Here is a 17,953-nt window from a genome sequence, read left to right as displayed (position 1 = left end):
AAGGGGACTTCAGCTTCGTGTCTTGCGCGGAAGGGACATCCACGGATCTCGAGAGCCCTTCTTTCTTTCGGGCTCGGCCTGGTCTCGTTCATCCCCTGGGCCATCATTTGGCATCTTGATCCCCGATCATTCGCATTTTCCTTTCGCAGATCCCAATCGCATACATTCGGTCTGATCGCTCATTACTTCGCACACCAACCTCATCCCCCGCCTGATCAGCGAAAGCTTGCACACACAAAAGACCTTGAGTCCATGGCCCGCGAAATTGTGACAAGTGTGAAGTTCCAACCATTGATTGCTGCAGTGAGGAAGCACTTTTGCGAGAAGTCACAGCTCGAGCGGTTGATCCTCCAAGATGGTCTGAGTAGCATCTAGCGTAGTTGTGGGGCTGACGACATTGGCGGTGGTCGCAACGGCGGCTGCTGAGGAGGCTGATGCGTCTGCCGCGGAACCCGTCTGCCCACCTGCATCCGTTGCACCACCCAAGCTGCTCGCTACGCTCGTACCCCTACTCCTCATACCCTCATCCTTGACCTGCTCACCGATCACATACCTCAAGATATCGCTGAGACAAACGATCCCCACCAACCTACCCCTACTCCGCCTGGTCGGATCGCCCTTTTCCAACCTCTCCTCCAACGGAGCGCGAGAATCATCGACGAATTCCTGCTTTTCCCGCTTCTCCCTCTCCTTCTCCTCCTGCACGAGATCGTCGACGTAGCTATCGAGTTCTTCCAAGGGTGCCGTTTTATCCGTAAAATCCTGCTTCTTCAGCACCATCGGTTCAGGTTCCAACACCAGCAGCCGGTGAACACGTCGTTTGCGCAGGAGCGCAAAGATCGAGGCGAGCGAATCCTCGGGAGAACAGGTCCAGACTCCGGCGAAATCGGGCGGTCGTCGTTCCAGCGCTTGACGGATGGTCAGGTCGAGAGAGGTGTAGGCGCCGGTGCGGACGAGCGTGATGACGTCGACGGTTTCGTAGAGGTCAACGACGTTGCCTTCTTCGTCGAGGATGGGTACGGCGGAGATGCCGCGTTCGGAGAACATGTGGACGACGTCAAAGACGGTGGTGTCGAGCGTAGCTGTGGCGATGGGTGCGAAAGGGTTTGAATTCGTTGGATCGCCGTCCCCACCACCAGTAGCACCTTTAAAGGCGTTGCTAGCATCCGATTCCTTGGCCGGTCCATCAGGCTCTTCCGCATTCGCCGCCGCCGCGTTCAACTCGCTCATACTCAGATCTCTGGGATCGCTCTTGACCAGCCCAGGTTCGCTTGCATCGGAGCCCCTGTGCGATCCACCACCCGCTTTCCCTGCTCTGTAACTCTGACAGAACGTCCCAATACCCAACGTCCTCAGACTCCGCTCCAACGCCGCCGTCTCCCTACAGTTCATCGCGATGAACTTCAACACCCTGTACTGCGTCAACACCGACACGACCGTCTCCATACCCGTCTGCTCATCGTAATCCAACAACGGCAACCTCCTCGCGTGCGTCTTGATCAGCAGCTGACACGCGTCGAACAGCGGTCGCAACGGATGCACGGAGAGCAGCGGTGGGGGTGGGACGTTGAGCGCCTGCTCGATGTCTCGTAGCCGTTCTAGTCGAAACTTTTCGACGTCGGCCGAGGCGGAGTCGTAGGAAGAGTGGCGGTAGTAGTACTGAATAAGGTGGATGATGTCGTTGACGGTGAGCATGCCGGCGAATCCGGAGAGTTGATGTGACGAGGTGATGGCAGGGGCTGCAGGCTTGGTGTCGGAGGGGAGTGAGGATTGAGCGGTCTTGGGGCTAACGTGCTCTCCGTCTGCAGGGGATTGCTGTGTGGTGTCCGAAGGTTGTGCTTCTTCTGGTTGCGAGTGCGACTCTGACTGGCTGGTCGAGCTGCCGAGCATTTCGTGCGGAGTCGACTGCCAAAGAGGAGCAGACACGACACCGGCCTGCCACATGACCTCGAGCGCAGGCTTGACGACGAGCTTGGTGTCGAGCACGATAAGACGGAAACTAACGGGCAGCACGTCGTAGCTGCTGCGACCACGGAGAAAGTCGCGAATGGAGCGGAGTGCGAGCGCATGCTTGTCCTTGGGTCTACCGCTTCTCTCGCGTTCGCGACGAGCTCGTGCGCTGGGTGCGAGGCGTGACGAACTCGCCTGCGAGGTGGATGCGCCGGGGATGTCGACGCCTGCACCAGAGCTCGCCCCACTAGAGACGGCTCTTGATCTTGGGACGTCCATGATAGAGGATTCGAATGGCGATCGGAATGCTGGTGAGACTGTGAAAAGATGTTGACGAGATGACGATCCCTCGCAAGATCGTCGTTGATCAGATTGCAGCCCAAGATCTCATGCGCTGTGATGCGGGAAGTGAGGCTGTGAATGGCTTGAAGCTGTAAGAGTGCAAGAAGGCGACTCGGATGCCCGAAGCGATGGTTTGCTGGGTGAACTGATCGAAGGAGATTGAGAAGTAGTGCTTTGACTGGACGGAGGTGAGCGGAGACTCGGTGTGATCGGGTGATCCGTACAGAGGACGTGTGCTGATGCGTCACGCTGTTAATGTGTTGCGTCGACTATTGACGAAGGGAGAGAGCTTCTTTATCGCTGTAGATGATTAGCGATAGCAAACGGCGATCAAAGTAGAGAGTGTATGCTGGTACACCTCGATGCTGCCCGTGCACGCCATACAGTCACAGTCACGCTCACTCGAGCTGAGCCTTTGCTGCATAAAAAAATGCGGAGACAGCCAACCGAAAATTGCGTTTCGCAATGTGAGATTGGTTTAGGATCACATTCCACCCTCGGAAATCCACAGTCGCGGCGTTTTGAACTGAAGTTGCATGTGACAGGCGGAAATGCCCACGTGAGGAATGGCCAAAGCGCGCGATGAGGTCACCGAGACCTGTCCGATAGCGTGCCAAATCACATCCACGAGCACCGCTTTTCGCAAAATTTGCAGCATGGCAACTTCCACGCCCCAGCACCATGACAGCGAACCGAGTGTCAGTGTGCACACGTTGTTCGAAGCCGTCAGCCGCGCTCGTCGGCTTCGAGCCCACGACATGTGACGAGAGGCGATGCCCAACCGCGGTCTAGAACAAAGACGAAATTTGACGTCAAGAATCTGCCATGGTTCCCCCGCTCTCGTCGGTGTTCTTGTGTTTTCGTATTTTCTTTGGTCTCGCCTACAGCAGGAAACGCAGGAGATGTAAATCCAGCCTAACGCTGTTGCCGAGCCAGCAGCAAGAATGCAAAGTGGTACAGTGCATAGCTTTCGGCACCACTGTTTCCGAGTTACTGTAACGAGGCATTCGGTTGTCCGAGAATTGGGCTGGCGTCCGCTTGTTCTGCAGTTTGACCTCACTCCGAGGCAGTCCAGGAAAGCATCAGAGGGGAGATCCTTATCGGTCGACTCTTGCCCACATGACCAGACACACTTGAGACGAACAATGCTCACCATCCTTGATTCACAACTACCACCACGATCTCCATCCAAGCACCTGTACCACAATGTCGGAAACACTTACCAACGGAGCCTCTTCAGCCTACGAATCCATCACCACCTCGGCGCAACGTGTGCTGCCCCTAGCTTCCACCCTCGTCTCGGAAGCCACTGGATTCTCTGCCCTATCCGAAGACTACTCCGCCTCCACCGCTGAAGCCTCAACTCCGAGCGATTCAGTCGCACAAGATAAACCTTCGTCCACAGATTCCGATCAATCCTCTCTGCCCGCACGGGACGATTTCACCGAAGAAAAGGAACGAGGTCCTTCCACATCCGAACGCACATCCAAACCACAGACTTCGATCGGAACCGAGACCGGTATCCCGACCACAGGTGGAGCCGGAACCACCGTTTCGCCCGACGATGATGTGCGAGCTGCAGCGGAGAAGGAGAAGCGTTCCAAGGAGGCAGCTGTCGGCGTGGACTATTCCGACCAGCCTTGTCCGACCGGGGATGCTAAGCGGGACAACCCGACAAGCAAACCGGCCGAGGGCAAGTTGCAGTTCGATAGCAAGCAGGAGCAGACACAGGGCTCGAGTGATTACAACAGCAACAGCACCAGCGGGAGTGCAAGTGGAAGCAGCGCGCAGAAATCCGATAGTACCAAAGCCACTTCCACAGCGGGCGAGGAGGATCAGGATCTGGCAGATGGTATGGCCAAGGCGAGTTTCAAGGACAAGTTAAAAGGTCAGGCCAAAGTCGTCGCAGGAAAGATCACCAGGAACGAGGAGAAGGTGGAGCAGGGAAGGACGCTCAAAGCTGGAGGAGCGGCGGATACATCGTCGTGAGCCATTCCAAACCCCTTGGTGAGATTCTGCTCTTTTCTTGGTTGCAGGTCGTGATTAGATACCAGATAGAGACTATACCATGGAACCACACACTGCTTTGCTTCAGCACGTCTGTTATTCTCGGATGAAAAAGGCCAACTTTCATACAGACCGCAAGGACACAGCTCTACTCGTCGCTGGTACAAGCGACGCTGATGATTCACCGTAATGCAATCGTCCGAGTAGAGCCTCAAAAAGAAAACCTGCCAATTCAGTCCGAGCCGAGATACAGCGAGATGCGTGCGGGATCTGTTTGAGGCGACGTGACGAAAGCGAGCGAATTCAGCCGCGTTATCCGGCCAAGCGCTTATTCTTTTCCCCCCACACCGGTCCAATAATGCTGACGGCGACTTTGGTGCATCTTCCTTCCATCTTACAAGCCTTCGTTGTTCCCTCCGCTTGACCCAACATCATCCACTTGACCGGGAACCTCCAGCATCACTTGACTTACTCCGCAATCGCTGTTCAGTCACCTGCGTCTTGGACGAGTCGACGTATAAAGTAGGTTGCCCCACACCACCTTTCTGACACACCGATACGTCGATCGACTTACTCACTTTTTTGCGTTCGCACATCTCTCTCACTCTTCCGCTATGCTACTCAACCTTCTGCTTCTACCCATCTTCCTGCTTGTTCAGGTCACCATGTCATCGACACCAGAGTGGCAACCACCGGCTACCTGCCTCACACCCGCTTTCTACCTTTCCTGTCCCGTCGAAACCCCGTCGGTGATCGGAGATTCCGGTGAAGGACTTCGCAAGATCGTCCCCATCTCCGCTGGCGGTTCCATCAACTCCACCACCATCCCCGCTCTCGATGGTGCTGTCGGTCAAGCCGGTGGTAGCGACTACTATCGAATCGACCAATTTGGGAAAACTCGTCTTGACGCTAGGTACTTTTTCACCTTGAAAAGCGGTCGTAAGTTCCTTTCCCTTCCCCCCTTCTTCCTTTCTCCTCATCAAATACAATTCTAAACTTATCTCTCTTCTGGCGCACGGGAAACAAACAGACAATCTTTACTTCCAATCCTCCGGAATCCGTTTCGTTCCCTCCTCCTACCCCGACCAATCCGCCAAAGCAAAACTTCTAGCCGGAGAAGACATCGATCCCACCAAGTACTACTTTCGTCTCAAACTCATCCTCGAATCCGACGACCCCGATCCGCAAGTCCAAGATCTCGTCAACAAAATCGTCATCGCCAGTGCCGTCAGACACCCGGATAGAGTCGTTTACCAGGCTTATGTCGTAGAGTAAAACTCCTCACCAGATACTCAATAGGAATCGAATTGTCGAGCAACAGGAAATGGGATTGCATTGCTGTGGTGGGGGTGAAATCACTCAAGACTACCCGGCATCTTCGCCCCCCTCCTCCCACCTCTTCTCTTAGCAGGCGAACTCTCCTCCACCTCACCACCCAACCTACTCGATCTCCGCACCCCACCTCTCTCCTCCTTGTTCACCGTCCTTCTCCCCCCTCGCTTCGACGGACTCCTCCCCTCCACTACCCCATCACCCACCTCGCTAATCGTGTAGATCGTACTCGCACCTCCCTCAACCTGACTCCCCGTCACACTCTCCATCTCCGCCGTCGCCGCCCGCGTGCGTCTCGCGATCGGCGCTGCATCATTCCCAGCAACATCGGTTCGAGAATGCTGCTCCAAGTTCGACAGCGTCAGCGGTTTGCGGTTCGCAGAGCTCGTCGACCGCGTCATGCGTTTGGCGCTCGTAGGCGGGACGAGGGACACCTCGGATCGACTTTTCTTCAATTTGGACGTGGTGGTGTCGTCTTGGCTGCTGAGATTCACGCCGGTGCGCGAACGCGACATCTTGCTCTTGGAGGGCGTCGCTGCAGCAGCAGCCTTGCGCGCTCGTCGTTTGGTCGGTGGCTCCGGAGAGGTCAAAAGCTCCTGCATCTCGTCGTCGTCCGCCGCATTGTCCTCCTGAGTTTCCTTCCACCCACGTCGACCGGGAACAAGACGACCGATGCTGACGTCGCCTGCGCTCGCTTTGCCCATCTTGCCCTGCTTTTGAGTCTGAACAAACGTATCATCTCCACCATCCTCCGTCTGGGCTTCGGCGTCTTCGACATCGCTCTCGTCTGACACGACGCTGGGCTCGTCGCGCGCAAGACGACTCTTCTTCCCGTGCTGCGAGACGATTCCGAGTGCGCCAGGTAGCTTGGTGCGCCCAGTGGTGCTGCTGAGGGAAGGAGAGCCACGCACGGAGCTGGCAGAAGCGGCGGCAAAGGGAGACGTATTGGCGGGCTGAAAGGCGCGCGGACTGGATTGGTAGGGAGAACGGGAGCCCGAGGCAACAGAGGCGTTTCCGCCGGCGATTGCGGGGCGCGAGAGCTTCGGAAGGCCCGAAAAGGGGCTGCTGGATGTGAGCGTGGGTTGGTTCCTCCATGGCGACGGCGCCTGCGCTGGTTGGCTGGGCGATGCAGGCGTCTCGCTTGAAGCTTTGACACCTTCGACTGGCTTCGAGATAAGAACTGCAGAGCCATCGACGTCCTGAGATCCTTCGTCCATGGCTTCGTCAGTGGTACTTGAGTCAGCAGCAGCAGCTGGATCTTGGCCGCTGAGCGCATTCTTGGCGAGGAAACCGATCATGGCGGCCGGATGCTGTGGTGTCAAACCGCTTCGTCCTGGCGTAGCATTGGGGGTCGCGTTGGCCGAAAGGGCACCGCCCAGGATGGACGCCTTGGTGGGCGTGCTCGGAGCTGATGGCGAAGCGGATGCGCGCACGACAGCAGATAAGATGGCTGCCTGGGTTGACGGTGTATGTGTGTTTGAACGTCGCGCGGCGGGTGAGGCACTGAGTGGTGTAGGTGCCAAACCAGAACGGTCTGCGATATCGTGGATGGCAGTCGCCTTGCCGTTGACGCCATTCGTAGCTCCGGTGTCGGTCTTGTCCTGTCTTTGCTGTACCTCTGCACCGCCACTGATCTCGGCCGACTCCTCGATCCGCAGCAACTCTTTTTGCACTTCCGGCAAGATCTCCCTGGCTCCAGCAATCATCCTCTTTCGCTGCTCCATCATCTTGCTTCGCTGCTGTGCATCCTTCGCAGTCGAGTGGCCTTGGCTGACGTCGGGCCCAAGCCTTCGATCGAGACCGACTGCATCCATGTACCTGCCCTGGCTGATGTAGCGAGCGATGAGCACGTCAGCAGCAACATAGCTCCACGTCGCGGTCATAGCAGCTGGAGGAGACAGCACGAAGCTCTCGAGAGTCACCTCTTCCTCCGGATCAAGGCTGCACGCCAGCAAGTTCTGGATGGCGGCCGGGCGTGGAGGCGCGAAACAGTGCTCGAGGACCTTGAAGATGAGTCGGGCACGCACGGAAACGCGCTGCTGCTCGTCGTCTTGGATGGTGGAGGTGATGGCACGAATCTCGGAAAGGGCGCGAGAGGGACCTGATACGAAGCAAAGAGCCTGGATCTGCATCTCGACCTCTTGCAAGAACGCCTCTGAGCCTGGCGGTGATGAGGTGGTCTGATTCGAAGTGCGGATGAAACGCAGGAGAAGCTTGGCGCGTGTGACGTCGGGCCTATGCTCGGTCTGCGAAGGTAGGAAGAGGGTGCGGACGATCTTGGGCACAAAGTCGGCAACAGCGAGCAGCGGGATGGCCTGCTCGTAACTGTCATTGTCGAGCAGCCAATACCCTTGCATAGCATCGGTGAACTGCGGCAGCACCACATAGGTGTCGGCGAAGCGCTCGGCAGCCGAGGTCGAATCTGTCAACGACGGACCCACATCTTGGTCGAGGCTGACTCGCTGCGAGTATGCGTCGAGGTCGAGGAGCAGATAGTAGACGAGCGAAAGCTGCTTGAGGTAGTCGAGCGTGATAGCAGCAAAGATAGCGGTGAGCAGCTCCGAGAGTTGTTTCTGCGAACGCGGAGGGTAGAGCGAGGTGTCGACGCCAGCAAAAGTCAGCAGTTCGTCGAAAAAGAGACTGCCACCATAGACAATGGATCTGCGCTGCGCCGTGAACCCGACACGTTCCGAGGACCAGATCGAGTCGATGGATGCTACCGAAGCGAAGATGGGCAGGATGTCGGCAGCGAGTGCGGCGGCCTCTTGGTCGAGGTGATGGTCGGGCAACGCCTCATTTGCATCCTGCAACGACGCGGACATGGTGATCGCCGCCAGAGTGCACGAGCGACGAGCAGACTGCGGGTTGAGAGTCTGCAGCTGCTCTGTTTGCTTGCCACCACGACGGTCCAAGTCAGGAAAGGGCGCAGGCTGAGGTGGAAGCTGTCTTGCCAGTGTGTGTGACCGTGAGGAAGAGTGTTTTCTTTGGCGGTCACAACCTCAAAACCTTCTTCTTGAAAGCAACGCACGCTCCAGCCCAGCCGAAGGATGAAAATCGGGCGAAACGCGTCAATTTGACACGCCTCTTTCTTGGAAGCGGATCACCCGATGTCGAATCGATCGAGTCGATTTGACGCACGAACCTCGGTTTGGTGGATGAGCCGACACGCCGAAAATCGGATTGTCGCCGGTTGCAAGCATCCTTCTCGAGCGGATGCAGATCAAGAGCGTACTGAGGTGGACCTCTGAATCCAGGGTCTCGTCGTCGATCTGCCTTGTCGAGCCTCTTCCACCTCTTTCCCGCTTTCCCTCATCACAACCTTAGCAGCGCACACCTTTCACTCCTTCTCCTGCTCTCCATTCGGTGCCGCCGTCCGACACGCGCGCGTGCTGCTCCAAGCATCGGCTCAGCTCAAAGCACATCCTCAATCTTAGTCTCGCCTCCTCGCCGCCGCCGCCATGGAGCCGGCCCCTGTGTTTCGCACGCCTCGCAAGAGGGTCGCCTACTACTACGACCATGACGTGGGCAACTTCAGCTACGGCCTCGGTCATCCCATGAAGCCGCATCGTATGCGCATGACCCACAACCTCGTCACCAACTACGGTCTCCACAAGAAGATGGACATCCTGCGTCCCAAGCGTGCCACCAGCGACCAGATGACCCGCTTCCACACCGATGAGTACGTCGACTTCCTTCACCGCGTCACTCCGGAATCCGTGCACGAGCTCACCAATGAAGGCACGCGCTACCTCATCGGCGAGGACTGCCCCGCTTTCGATGGTCTGTACGAGTTCTGTTCCATCTCGGCCGGTGGATCGCTCGCTGCTGCCAGCCGACTCAACTCGGGCGAATCGGATGTCGCGATCAACTGGGCTGGCGGTTTGCATCACGCAAAGAAGAGGGAGGCAAGTGGGTTCTGCTACATCAACGACATTGTTCTCGCCATCCTTGAGCTGCTTCGAGTCCACCTTCGCGTCCTCTACATCGACATCGACATTCACCACGGAGACGGCGTCGAAGAGGCCTTCTACACCACAGACCGTGTCATGACCGCGAGCTTCCACAAGTTCGGTGACTTCTTCCCCGGCACAGGCGATGTGCGCGACATCGGCATGAAAAAGGGCAAGAACTACTGCGTCAACGTACCGCTGCGCGACGGCATCGGCGACCTCGAGTTTGGCAACATCTTCCGACCCGTCATCTCGCACATCATGGAGTGGTATCGTCCGGGAGCGGTGGTGCTCCAGTGCGGTGCGGACTCGCTGGCGGGTGACAAGCTCGGCTGCTTCAACCTCTCGATGCGCGGACACGCCGACTGCGTCGCGTTCATGCAGACGTTCGATGTGCCGCTCATCACGCTCGGTGGAGGAGGCTATACGGTGCGCAACGTGGCGCGCACATGGACGTACGAGACGGGCTTGCTCGTCGGTCAGAAGCTCGACGAGGACCTGCCGTTCAACGACTACATCCAGTACTTTGGTCCCGAGTACAAGCTCGAAGTGCCGCCTACTTCGATGGACAACCTCAACTCGAGGGAGTACCTGGAAAACCTTCGCGCCAAGATCATCGATAACCTGCGCAATCTTCCGTCGGCGCCCGGTGTGCAGATGCAGGAGACGCCGCGGACTACGCTGAATCCGGCGGATGTCGAGGTGTCGGATGGAGAGGACTCGGATCTGGACGAGAGGATTTCGCAGCGGTTGCGCGATGCGCATGTGCAGCGGTGGGATGACGAGCTGTCGGGTGAGGAGGAAGGGGATGCGGACGGGCTGGCGTCTGCGTGGGCCGTGGCGACGGACAGGAGATCGGGTTTGGCAGAAGGTGGCAGGAGGAAGCCGGGGATCATGGATCCGCTGAAGCCGTACGAGCATGATTTGGGATTGAAGTACCTGCAGAACGGTGGAGCGAAAAGCAAGGGTAGGGCCAAGAGGACGTTTTTCGCCGCACGAGCTGCCAAGCCTGTACTCGCGGATCTGCATCTCGACGACGACGACGATGAGATGGAGGACGACGAACATCGTCATGTCGCGAGCAGGTTTGGGGGCAGGAGAACGAGGGCGTTCTATGCTGCTGCGGCGAACGAGGTGGGTACGGGGCTGGCGGGGGACGCTACGCCCGTGAGTGAGGTGGAGATGGGATCACCTGCTTTGTCCGCTGCTGCGGTGGCGTCGACCAATGGAAGGAGTAATGGTCGCAGGTGATCTTGAAGTAGTTGTTTTTGTATTTGTATCAGTCTCATGTGAAAAGAGCAGTCTTGTGTCTCTCAGAAACTGTGGTGTGTGTGCGAAAGTCTCAGAGTTGAAGTTTGGGGTTTGGGTTGCGTCAATTTCAGCAAGTAAAAGTATGATGTACAAGAGGAGGGACTGGGCGGAATCTATGCCTCGACAGATGCACCGAGGGAGAAGTTCTGTGCATGCTGATCGAACGAATTCTGGAGTGCTTCGTATTCGACGATGAGCGGGTGAGTTGGATTTGACTGTTTCAGTTCTTGCAAGTAGTCTGCCGCGGCTGTTGCTCCTGAATGTGTTTCCACCACTGCTCTGTTGGCCAGCACCTCTACATTGTTGGGATCCAATTTCGCGGCGTCTTCGAGCTGCTTCTTTGCACCTGTCCAGTCGCCGTTTGCAGCCAGCGCGGTTGCCTTACCGATGAGCGCGGGGACGGCGTTGATGGTTCCAGCTGCGGACGGGTTCTGAGCCAACTCGTCGTATACGTAGAAGGCCTGTTGGGTGGAACGACCGCCTTTGGCGAGACCGATCCAGGCTTCGATGAGTTGGATGAGCAGCGAGTCGTCTGCCCAGGTTCGTGCGGCGAGGTATTCCTTTTCCGCCAGATCGAGTCGATGGATGGAGAGCAAGATGTGCACGCCCAACGCTACGCACTCGATCTCCTTGCTACCACCGGACCCGGATACTCCGAGGGTGTTCAGCGCTTCTTCGGCATCTCCGTCCAGGAAGAGGGCGGTGGCAGCAGCGCACCGGATGGTCTGACCCTTGTCCTCTCCGACGACGGCGTGGTCGAGAAGCTCGGTGAGGTTGACGATTTCGCGGGAGGCGACGTCGGTGTTGTTCTGGGAGGTGGCTTGGATGAAGCGCGCGAGCGATTGGATGGCCTGAATCTGAGGTTCGGGTGTGAGGGAGGAGAGGAGGGATAGCGCGGAGGATGGATCGGAGGGCGAACGTGCGAGGTGGGATCGTGCTGCGTACAGGAGGGTGGAGACGGATGCGGGGTCGGAGGAACGGGCGTTGGAGGTGGACGAGAGCGCGAGGTCGATGCAGCCTTGATAAGCGCCTTGGTAGAAGAGCGATTGGACTTGGTACAGTGTCGACTCCATGGTTGATGTCTCGGGGGGTGTGTGAGAGAGAAACGATGGTGTTGGAGACGCAAGAAAGTGTTGAGCTGGAAGGTGTGGTAGAGACAGTCGCGCACGGTTGCCCTGCCGAGAAGAACACACACGCGCCTGTGAACTCTATCTCGTGCGAAAGTCGCTTTTAGGCTCGACTCCACAGCTGCAAAGCTGCATGAACCCTTTGTGCACCCCTACTACTTCAACTCATCAGCTCTTGACTGCAAAGCATACAGCATCACAAGCAACCTGGAGGACATACGATGGCGGATAGCGCTTCATCCATCAGTCCAAGCTCAAAAGAGCTGCGATCCGACATGACCATGGCAACCAACATTGCTCGTGCCGCTGCTTCAGCCGCCAACAGCAACACTTCAGGTGTACGTCTTGTCTACTCGACGTCCTCAACCTGGCCATTCTCTCCCAGCAGCAGCAGCAGCAGCAGCACCAACACGATCGACATTGCCGTCCTCGACTCGTCCTTCAACCCTCCATCCCGAGCCCACCTCGCACTGCTCCTCTCACCGCCCATCCTTGCCCGACCAAAACGCACCTACGACGGCCACCTTCTCCTCTTCTCGACCCAAAACGCCGACAAAGGGAGCGGCAAGCCCGGAGACGCATCCCTCTCGCAGCGAGTCGAAATGATGACGCTCATGGCGAAGGACGTCGAACGCATCCAGTCCGCCTCGGGTTACCCTGCCAACGTCGCCGTCGGACTGGTGGACAAACCGCTCATCTTTGCCAAATCCACCCTCACCTGGGACCTGCTCAAACAACAGCAGTCGCACGATCAGCACAGCAGAGCAGCAGCAGCATCGCCGAGACTACACTGGGTCGTCGGCTTCGACACGCTCTACCGCGTGTTCCAGCTCAAGTACTACGCTTCTGCACCGGAATTTGAGCAGCAATGTTCGCAGTTCTTCGAGAAAGAGCGGACGACGTTTGTGTGCGCTAGACGCGATCCATCGTCGTACCCTCAGACAGCGGCAGATGGGGAGGAGCAAGGAGGGGATGCGAAGGAGAAGGCGAGGAGGGGAGAGGACAAGCTGCTGGAATCCGAGTACGTGGCTCCTTGGGTAAGGGAAGGTTCGATTGGGATGCTGGATATCGATCCGGAGCAGGCAAAGATGAGCTCGACACGGATCAGGTCGCTTCTGAAGGATGAGAGTGTTGGCGAGGATGGGAAGAGGGAGCAGTTGAGGGGGTTGGTTCCGCCATCGCTGGTGGAGTACTTGATAGAGTCGAGGGTGTATCGGGATGATGGGGTATGAAAATGTTAGAGTTGCAAGAACGCGTTTCGGCAAGCTGCGCAGCGCGTAAATTGGTTTCAAGTGCGATGCCGCTTTGGACCCTTTTTTTGAGCAGTGTCAGCTTCTTGATCATCGTCGCTTTGCTTCCTTTCCGCACTTACACCACCGTCGCCCGCAGCATCATGTACACAGCAGTCGGAAGCTTTGTTGCACAGCATCGATCGATATGACTGGCATCTTTGCGCAGCAACCTCTAACACATCTTCGCCCTGCATCTCACCAACCATCCGCTTCCACCAAGGTCACCAACTGGGGCGCACCGCAGTTCGACATGGATCCCTTCCATCACCCACAACCCGCTCAATACGCACAGCAGCAACATTCCTCGCCCCTCGCTGGTCCTAGCAACCTCTCCGCTGCTGCTCCTGCTGCTGCTACTTCTTCACCGTCCAGTAGTAAGGGCAACTACCTCCCAGAGCAAATCTTCTCCTCGTCACCGACGGAACGAAGCCTGTACCCCGCAAGTACCATAGCAGCGGTCAATGCTACACGTGCACGATTCTTCGCGCAACACTCTTCCTCGACCACCTCACGATCGCGCTCACGTCCCACACCCACTGGTTCCACGACCCGGTCGTACAAACCCCAACCCTTCTCCACATCCAGCTCCTCATCGTCTTCGTATCGAAAATCCTTCTTTGAACGATGTCAACGTGCAATGGATACATCACGTTCCTCCGCGAGAAAGCAGCAAATAGACGGGTTTAGAAAGGGAATCCATGGTGGGAATCGGGAACTGTTCAGCGATGAAATGGATCAAGATGACGATGATCTCTCCAGTCCTCCCCCCAGTTCACCACCGGAAGAAGACGAAGAGTTGACGAGAAGACAGGTTATCGCAGAGTATGCTAGGTTGAAGCGCGTCTACGAGGCAAAAGGTCATGCGGAGATCGGCTGGTTGGATCCGGATCAGCTGGAGTGGTTGGAGAGAGAGATGCAGGGCAGAGAAGAGGAGGAAGTGGTGGATCCCTACTGGGATGCAACGGATGACGTGCTGGAGGAGTTGTGGAGGGAGTCCATGCAGAGCAGTCAGTATGCAGCAGAGGAGCAGGAGGATGTGGGGATGCCGGACGAGTTTGATGACGAGGATGAGGCGTTTGAGGAGGCGCTAGCCATGTTGCCGGTGTGACGGAGACGGGCGGTTTGATGAAAATGGTATACCCCTTTTGCCTTTGCGGTGCTTCTCTCTCTCTCAAGGGTAGCGCTACACAATCCAGATCTCGTTCCTGGCAACACATTCGCAGAAACAATAGTTACAGCTGGGTTGAACATCAAAGTATAAACATCTCGAGGCCCTCATCATAGACACACTGCCCGTCGCAGCTGCGACCTCTTCACCGGGCAACGAACACCTTAAAGATATTTTCCTACGCAGCAACCTCGAGCGCACCCTCTGGCAACTTTCCACCCCTGGTAGCAGCGATGCTCTCTACGATGCTGTTGATGCTGTTCTGCCACTGAACCAACCTCTTCTCCAAGCCCTGCCACTGCTCCTTGCCGAACTGCCTGTGGGTAGCCTTGTACACCCTAAACGCGTCGTTCACCTGGCTGAGCTTTCCGCTCACCAGACCGGCACGAATGACGTCGATCACCCAGAGCTCCACCTCGTCCTCCTCGATCTTGAGGGTGGAAGCGATGGAGGCGTAGCTAACGTCGCTGGAAACCGATTGAGCGCAGAGGTCGGCGAGGTCGAGCAGACGGATTTTGTGCAAGAGGTCGTCGGAGGAGAGGTTGAGGGAGGCGAAGAGGGACGAGTTGGAGGAGGAGAAGGAGGTGAAGTCTTGTGTGGAGCCGCCGACGAAGATCTTGAGCAGGTCGAAGAGCGGGGAGGCGGAGGATTTCAGCTCGAGCACGGCGGGGATGTGGATGAGGTCTTCGAACTCGTACAGCTGGGGCAGACGGAGGGCGGCGGCGACGGTGCGTTCGGCAGCCTGTTTGGTGGAGGCGGAAGCAGGAAGCGTAGAGATGTAGCGCAGGTGGAGCAGCAGGAACTGATACGCTTTCGAGGTCTGACCGTGTTCCTTCTCGGCACCCTCGAGAGCCTTTGCGACGGATTCGAGACAGGCAGCCTTTTCGGATTCCGAGACCGACCACTGTGCCAACCACTGCGGAAGTGCAGCGAGCGCCGAAGTGAGGTAGTCCAGATCGTCGTTCGCCGAGACCAACGAGAGCAGAGCGGTGAACGTCTGCAGACGCAAGGGCGACGTGGGCTCGAGAGAGTTGAACAGGTTCGAGAGGATTCGGTACTTGACATTGTTCTTGCTGTCGGCACTGCTGGAAGAAGCATCTTTGGAGATGGCAGAGATCAATGCGGGAACAAGTTGAGATTGCTGTTGAGTGGACGAGACGAGGGAGAAGATGAGGTTGTAGACGCCTTCGAGTTCACGATCAGTTCCTTCGCCGAGCGAGCTGATCTCAGAGACGAGCTGGGATACGGTCTGCTGCTTCTTGGCTGCGTCGGAGGGGGTGGTGGTGGTCTCAGCAGATTCGGCGGTAGTGCTGGGTTCGGCGTCGAGAGCGAGCTGCTGGAACTTGGAGATAAAGTCGTTGCGAGAGGCTTCGGGTTGGGAGCGCGAGAGGAAGGTGGATACTTCGACGATCTGCTCTTCGAATGTGCCTTCGGCGAGGACGGTGACGAGGTCTGCGGCCGACATGGTGGCGGTGTGAGGGGATGTGAAGCGGTAGCTGATCACACCAAGGATGCGGTTGAGGTGGTGATGGTGATGGTGCTGGTGATGATCCGCAGCTGCAGCTTCTAACAGCTGAGCAGTGTGTGCAATTTCGCTCGCAACCGAATTTTTTCCCTTTTCGCAGAGAGCAACGCGCTTTCTTCCTTCTCGCCGCTCCCTTTGTGAGAGAGAAGAGACAGCGCCCTCTCAGTCGCGTGCAGCTCGCCCATTCCAATTCTTCCACCCGGCCGAAAGCATTCATCTTTCATCTTGAGGGTCCAACCCAAATTAACATGGCCGCTGCTGCCGGTGCTGCTGCTGCTGCTCCTCCTCCTCTCCGCTCTCAGACCACCCTTCTAATTCGCACCCCCACAACCACAACCACCTTGCTCTCGTCGTCTCACCACAATGTCTTCGCTTTGGATCATCAACAAGGCAGGGGGCCTCATCTACCAATCCGAACACTTCGTCCACCCCGCCGCCTCCTCCATGCCCAACAACGGCCGCCTCTCGTCGAACGAATACCTCGTGCTCGCAGGAACGCTCCACGGCATCCACGCCATCACCGCCAAACTCAACCCCGTGCCCAACCGCAAGTGCAGCGGCATCGAGAGTCTTGATTCGGATCATTTTACCATTCGCGTCATGGTTACTTCCACAGGTGAGTTGTTCAGCGAAGAAACGTACAACAATGGGCGAGGTGTCTTTGAACTGACATATGAATGTTTTGTGGGATGGAAACAGGGACAAAGTTCGTACTGGTGACGTCTCCAGCGCATCCAAATCCAGCGGGGGTGTTGCATAGGTGCTACGAGGCGTATGCGGATCATGTCATGAAGAATCCTTTCTACACGCTCGAGATGCCGGTCAGGATAGAGTCGTTCGACAAGGCCGTCGAGGCGCTTGTCAAAGCATGATCTTGTCCGATCTTCCAACGCATACGCATTCGCTCTCTCGCTCTCTCTTTCCTTCTAACATACGCATCAATCGCAATGATACCCGCTTCTCGGCTTCAATTCAGTTTCTAGTATCATGTACTTGTATCATTCACCCCTGCAAAGACACCTCATACACAAAATCTCTGCTACATCCTCACCATTTTCGCCTGGGATTGCTCAATCTCTAACCAACGTACATGCGCGCAGCATCTTCTTCAACTTGGCAGGCTTCCTATTTGGGGCCACCGCCAAACAAGTCGCCACATTCTCCGGCTGTTCCACCCACAAATGATGCCTCGGAAACTCCTCCTCTTCTCCTTCTCCTTCCTCGAACTCCCTCCTCGCCTCGCCCAGCTTCTGCGATAGCTCCACGAGCGTCATCTTGGCTTTCCCGGAGGAAGGCGTTTGGAGCACCACCTTGTGCATCGCGCCCAAGTTGGTCGGGGAGATGTACTCTTGCGTCAGCGGCGAGTCGAGCGACGTCTGGATGGCGCAGATAGCTGCGTGGGCGGATTGCGCCATCCAGGGCCCTTTTGGCCAGGTTGAGGTGGTGGGGTTGGAGGGGTCGATGATGAGTTGCATCACGAGAGGTGGTGGGGGGGTGGAGGACGAGGGTGTTTCGGTTGTTGATGTTGGTGGTCGTGGTGGTGCTGGTGTTGGTGTGGTCGACATTGTGCGGAGGGTGAGAGGCGAGTGGGTTAGGTAGCGGATGGTTCTGTGGAGCTGTGATGACATTCGCTCGGTAGCAGAGTGAGCGGAGGAAAGACAAGGAAGTGAAAGATGGTGGTACATTGAGAAGGGAGTTGAGCTTGTGAGCATGCAGCGAGGAAGGACCCTTTCTCCACTTTTGGCCTTTTTTTTTCGGTTTGGGCGTGCGGAACTTGACATGACCCTTCGATGCGTTCGTTTTGCCTTCTTCTTTCTTGAACTTATCCCACTCTCGTGGATCCAGTCCGACCAAACAGAGGCCAGCGCTGCCTCGGAAGCGCAGATGGCTCCGAGGTACCTCCATCGAGGATCCTGGCTGTCTCGAGTAGCAGCTCAACAGCTCCCAGC

The 17,953-nt window shown here is 57.0% G+C and overlaps 10 protein-coding genes across 10 annotated transcripts; 5 read left to right on the top strand and 5 right to left on the bottom strand.

Moving 5' to 3' along the window:
* Window positions 1-327: 327 nt before the first annotated feature.
* PHSY_004476 (snf1p protein kinase activator; Snf4p) lies at window positions 328-2,229 on the bottom strand (the record flags this gene model as incomplete). Its single annotated transcript, XM_012335089.1, has 1 exon — window positions 328-2,229. One exon carries the CDS (start codon window positions 2,227-2,229, stop codon window positions 328-330), a length of 1,902 nt encoding a protein of 633 aa, XP_012190479.1.
* A 59-nt stretch (window positions 2,230-2,288) lies between these two features.
* On the top strand, window positions 2,289-5,574 carry PHSY_004475 (hypothetical protein; the record flags this gene model as incomplete). Its single annotated transcript, XM_012335088.1, has 5 exons — window positions 2,289-2,383; window positions 3,486-4,277; window positions 4,701-4,821; window positions 4,959-5,238; window positions 5,330-5,574. The coding sequence occupies 5 exons, from the start codon at window positions 2,289-2,291 to the stop codon at window positions 5,572-5,574; spliced, it is 1,533 nt and encodes a 510-aa protein (XP_012190478.1).
* Window positions 5,575-5,654: 80 nt separating this feature from the next.
* On the bottom strand, window positions 5,655-8,453 carry PHSY_004474 (hypothetical protein; the record flags this gene model as incomplete). The annotated part of the gene is made up of 1 exon (XM_012335087.1): window positions 5,655-8,453. The coding sequence occupies one exon, from the start codon at window positions 8,451-8,453 to the stop codon at window positions 5,655-5,657; it is 2,799 nt and encodes a 932-aa protein (XP_012190477.1).
* Window positions 8,454-9,089: 636 nt separating this feature from the next.
* PHSY_004473 (potential Sin3.Rpd3 histone deacetylase complex component Rpd3p) lies at window positions 9,090-10,832 on the top strand (the record flags this gene model as incomplete). Its single annotated transcript, XM_012335086.1, has 1 exon — window positions 9,090-10,832. The coding sequence occupies one exon, from the start codon at window positions 9,090-9,092 to the stop codon at window positions 10,830-10,832; it is 1,743 nt and encodes a 580-aa protein (XP_012190476.1).
* A 173-nt stretch (window positions 10,833-11,005) lies between these two features.
* On the bottom strand, window positions 11,006-11,965 carry PHSY_004472 (hypothetical protein; the record flags this gene model as incomplete). The annotated part of the gene is made up of 1 exon (XM_012335085.1): window positions 11,006-11,965. One exon carries the CDS (start codon window positions 11,963-11,965, stop codon window positions 11,006-11,008), a length of 960 nt encoding a protein of 319 aa, XP_012190475.1.
* A 275-nt stretch (window positions 11,966-12,240) lies between these two features.
* Window positions 12,241-13,251, top strand: PHSY_004471 (hypothetical protein; the record flags this gene model as incomplete). Its single annotated transcript, XM_012335084.1, has 1 exon — window positions 12,241-13,251. The coding sequence occupies one exon, from the start codon at window positions 12,241-12,243 to the stop codon at window positions 13,249-13,251; it is 1,011 nt and encodes a 336-aa protein (XP_012190474.1).
* Window positions 13,252-13,456: 205 nt separating this feature from the next.
* On the top strand, window positions 13,457-14,419 carry PHSY_004470 (hypothetical protein; the record flags this gene model as incomplete). Its single annotated transcript, XM_012335083.1, has 1 exon — window positions 13,457-14,419. One exon carries the CDS (start codon window positions 13,457-13,459, stop codon window positions 14,417-14,419), a length of 963 nt encoding a protein of 320 aa, XP_012190473.1.
* Window positions 14,420-14,657: 238 nt separating this feature from the next.
* Window positions 14,658-15,944, bottom strand: PHSY_004469 (hypothetical protein; the record flags this gene model as incomplete). Its single annotated transcript, XM_012335082.1, has 1 exon — window positions 14,658-15,944. One exon carries the CDS (start codon window positions 15,942-15,944, stop codon window positions 14,658-14,660), a length of 1,287 nt encoding a protein of 428 aa, XP_012190472.1.
* Window positions 15,945-16,367: 423 nt separating this feature from the next.
* On the top strand, window positions 16,368-16,724 carry PHSY_004468 (sybindin-like protein; the record flags this gene model as incomplete). The annotated part of the gene is made up of 1 exon (XM_012335081.1): window positions 16,368-16,724. The coding sequence occupies one exon, from the start codon at window positions 16,368-16,370 to the stop codon at window positions 16,722-16,724; it is 357 nt and encodes a 118-aa protein (XP_012190471.1).
* A 405-nt stretch (window positions 16,725-17,129) lies between these two features.
* On the bottom strand, window positions 17,130-17,909 carry PHSY_004467 (potential fungal zinc cluster transcription factor; the record flags this gene model as incomplete). The annotated part of the gene is made up of 1 exon (XM_012335080.1): window positions 17,130-17,909. The coding sequence occupies one exon, from the start codon at window positions 17,907-17,909 to the stop codon at window positions 17,130-17,132; it is 780 nt and encodes a 259-aa protein (XP_012190470.1).
* Window positions 17,910-17,953: the final 44 nt, after the last annotated feature.

Source organism: Pseudozyma hubeiensis (assembly GCF_000403515.1).
Source record: "Pseudozyma hubeiensis SY62 DNA, scaffold: PHS45, whole genome shotgun sequence".
Taxonomy (NCBI): Eukaryota; Fungi; Basidiomycota; class Ustilaginomycetes; order Ustilaginales; family Ustilaginaceae; genus Pseudozyma; species Pseudozyma hubeiensis.
The sequence above is the reverse complement of the archived record's forward strand: the minus strand, read 5'-3'. Positions and strand labels throughout refer to the sequence as shown.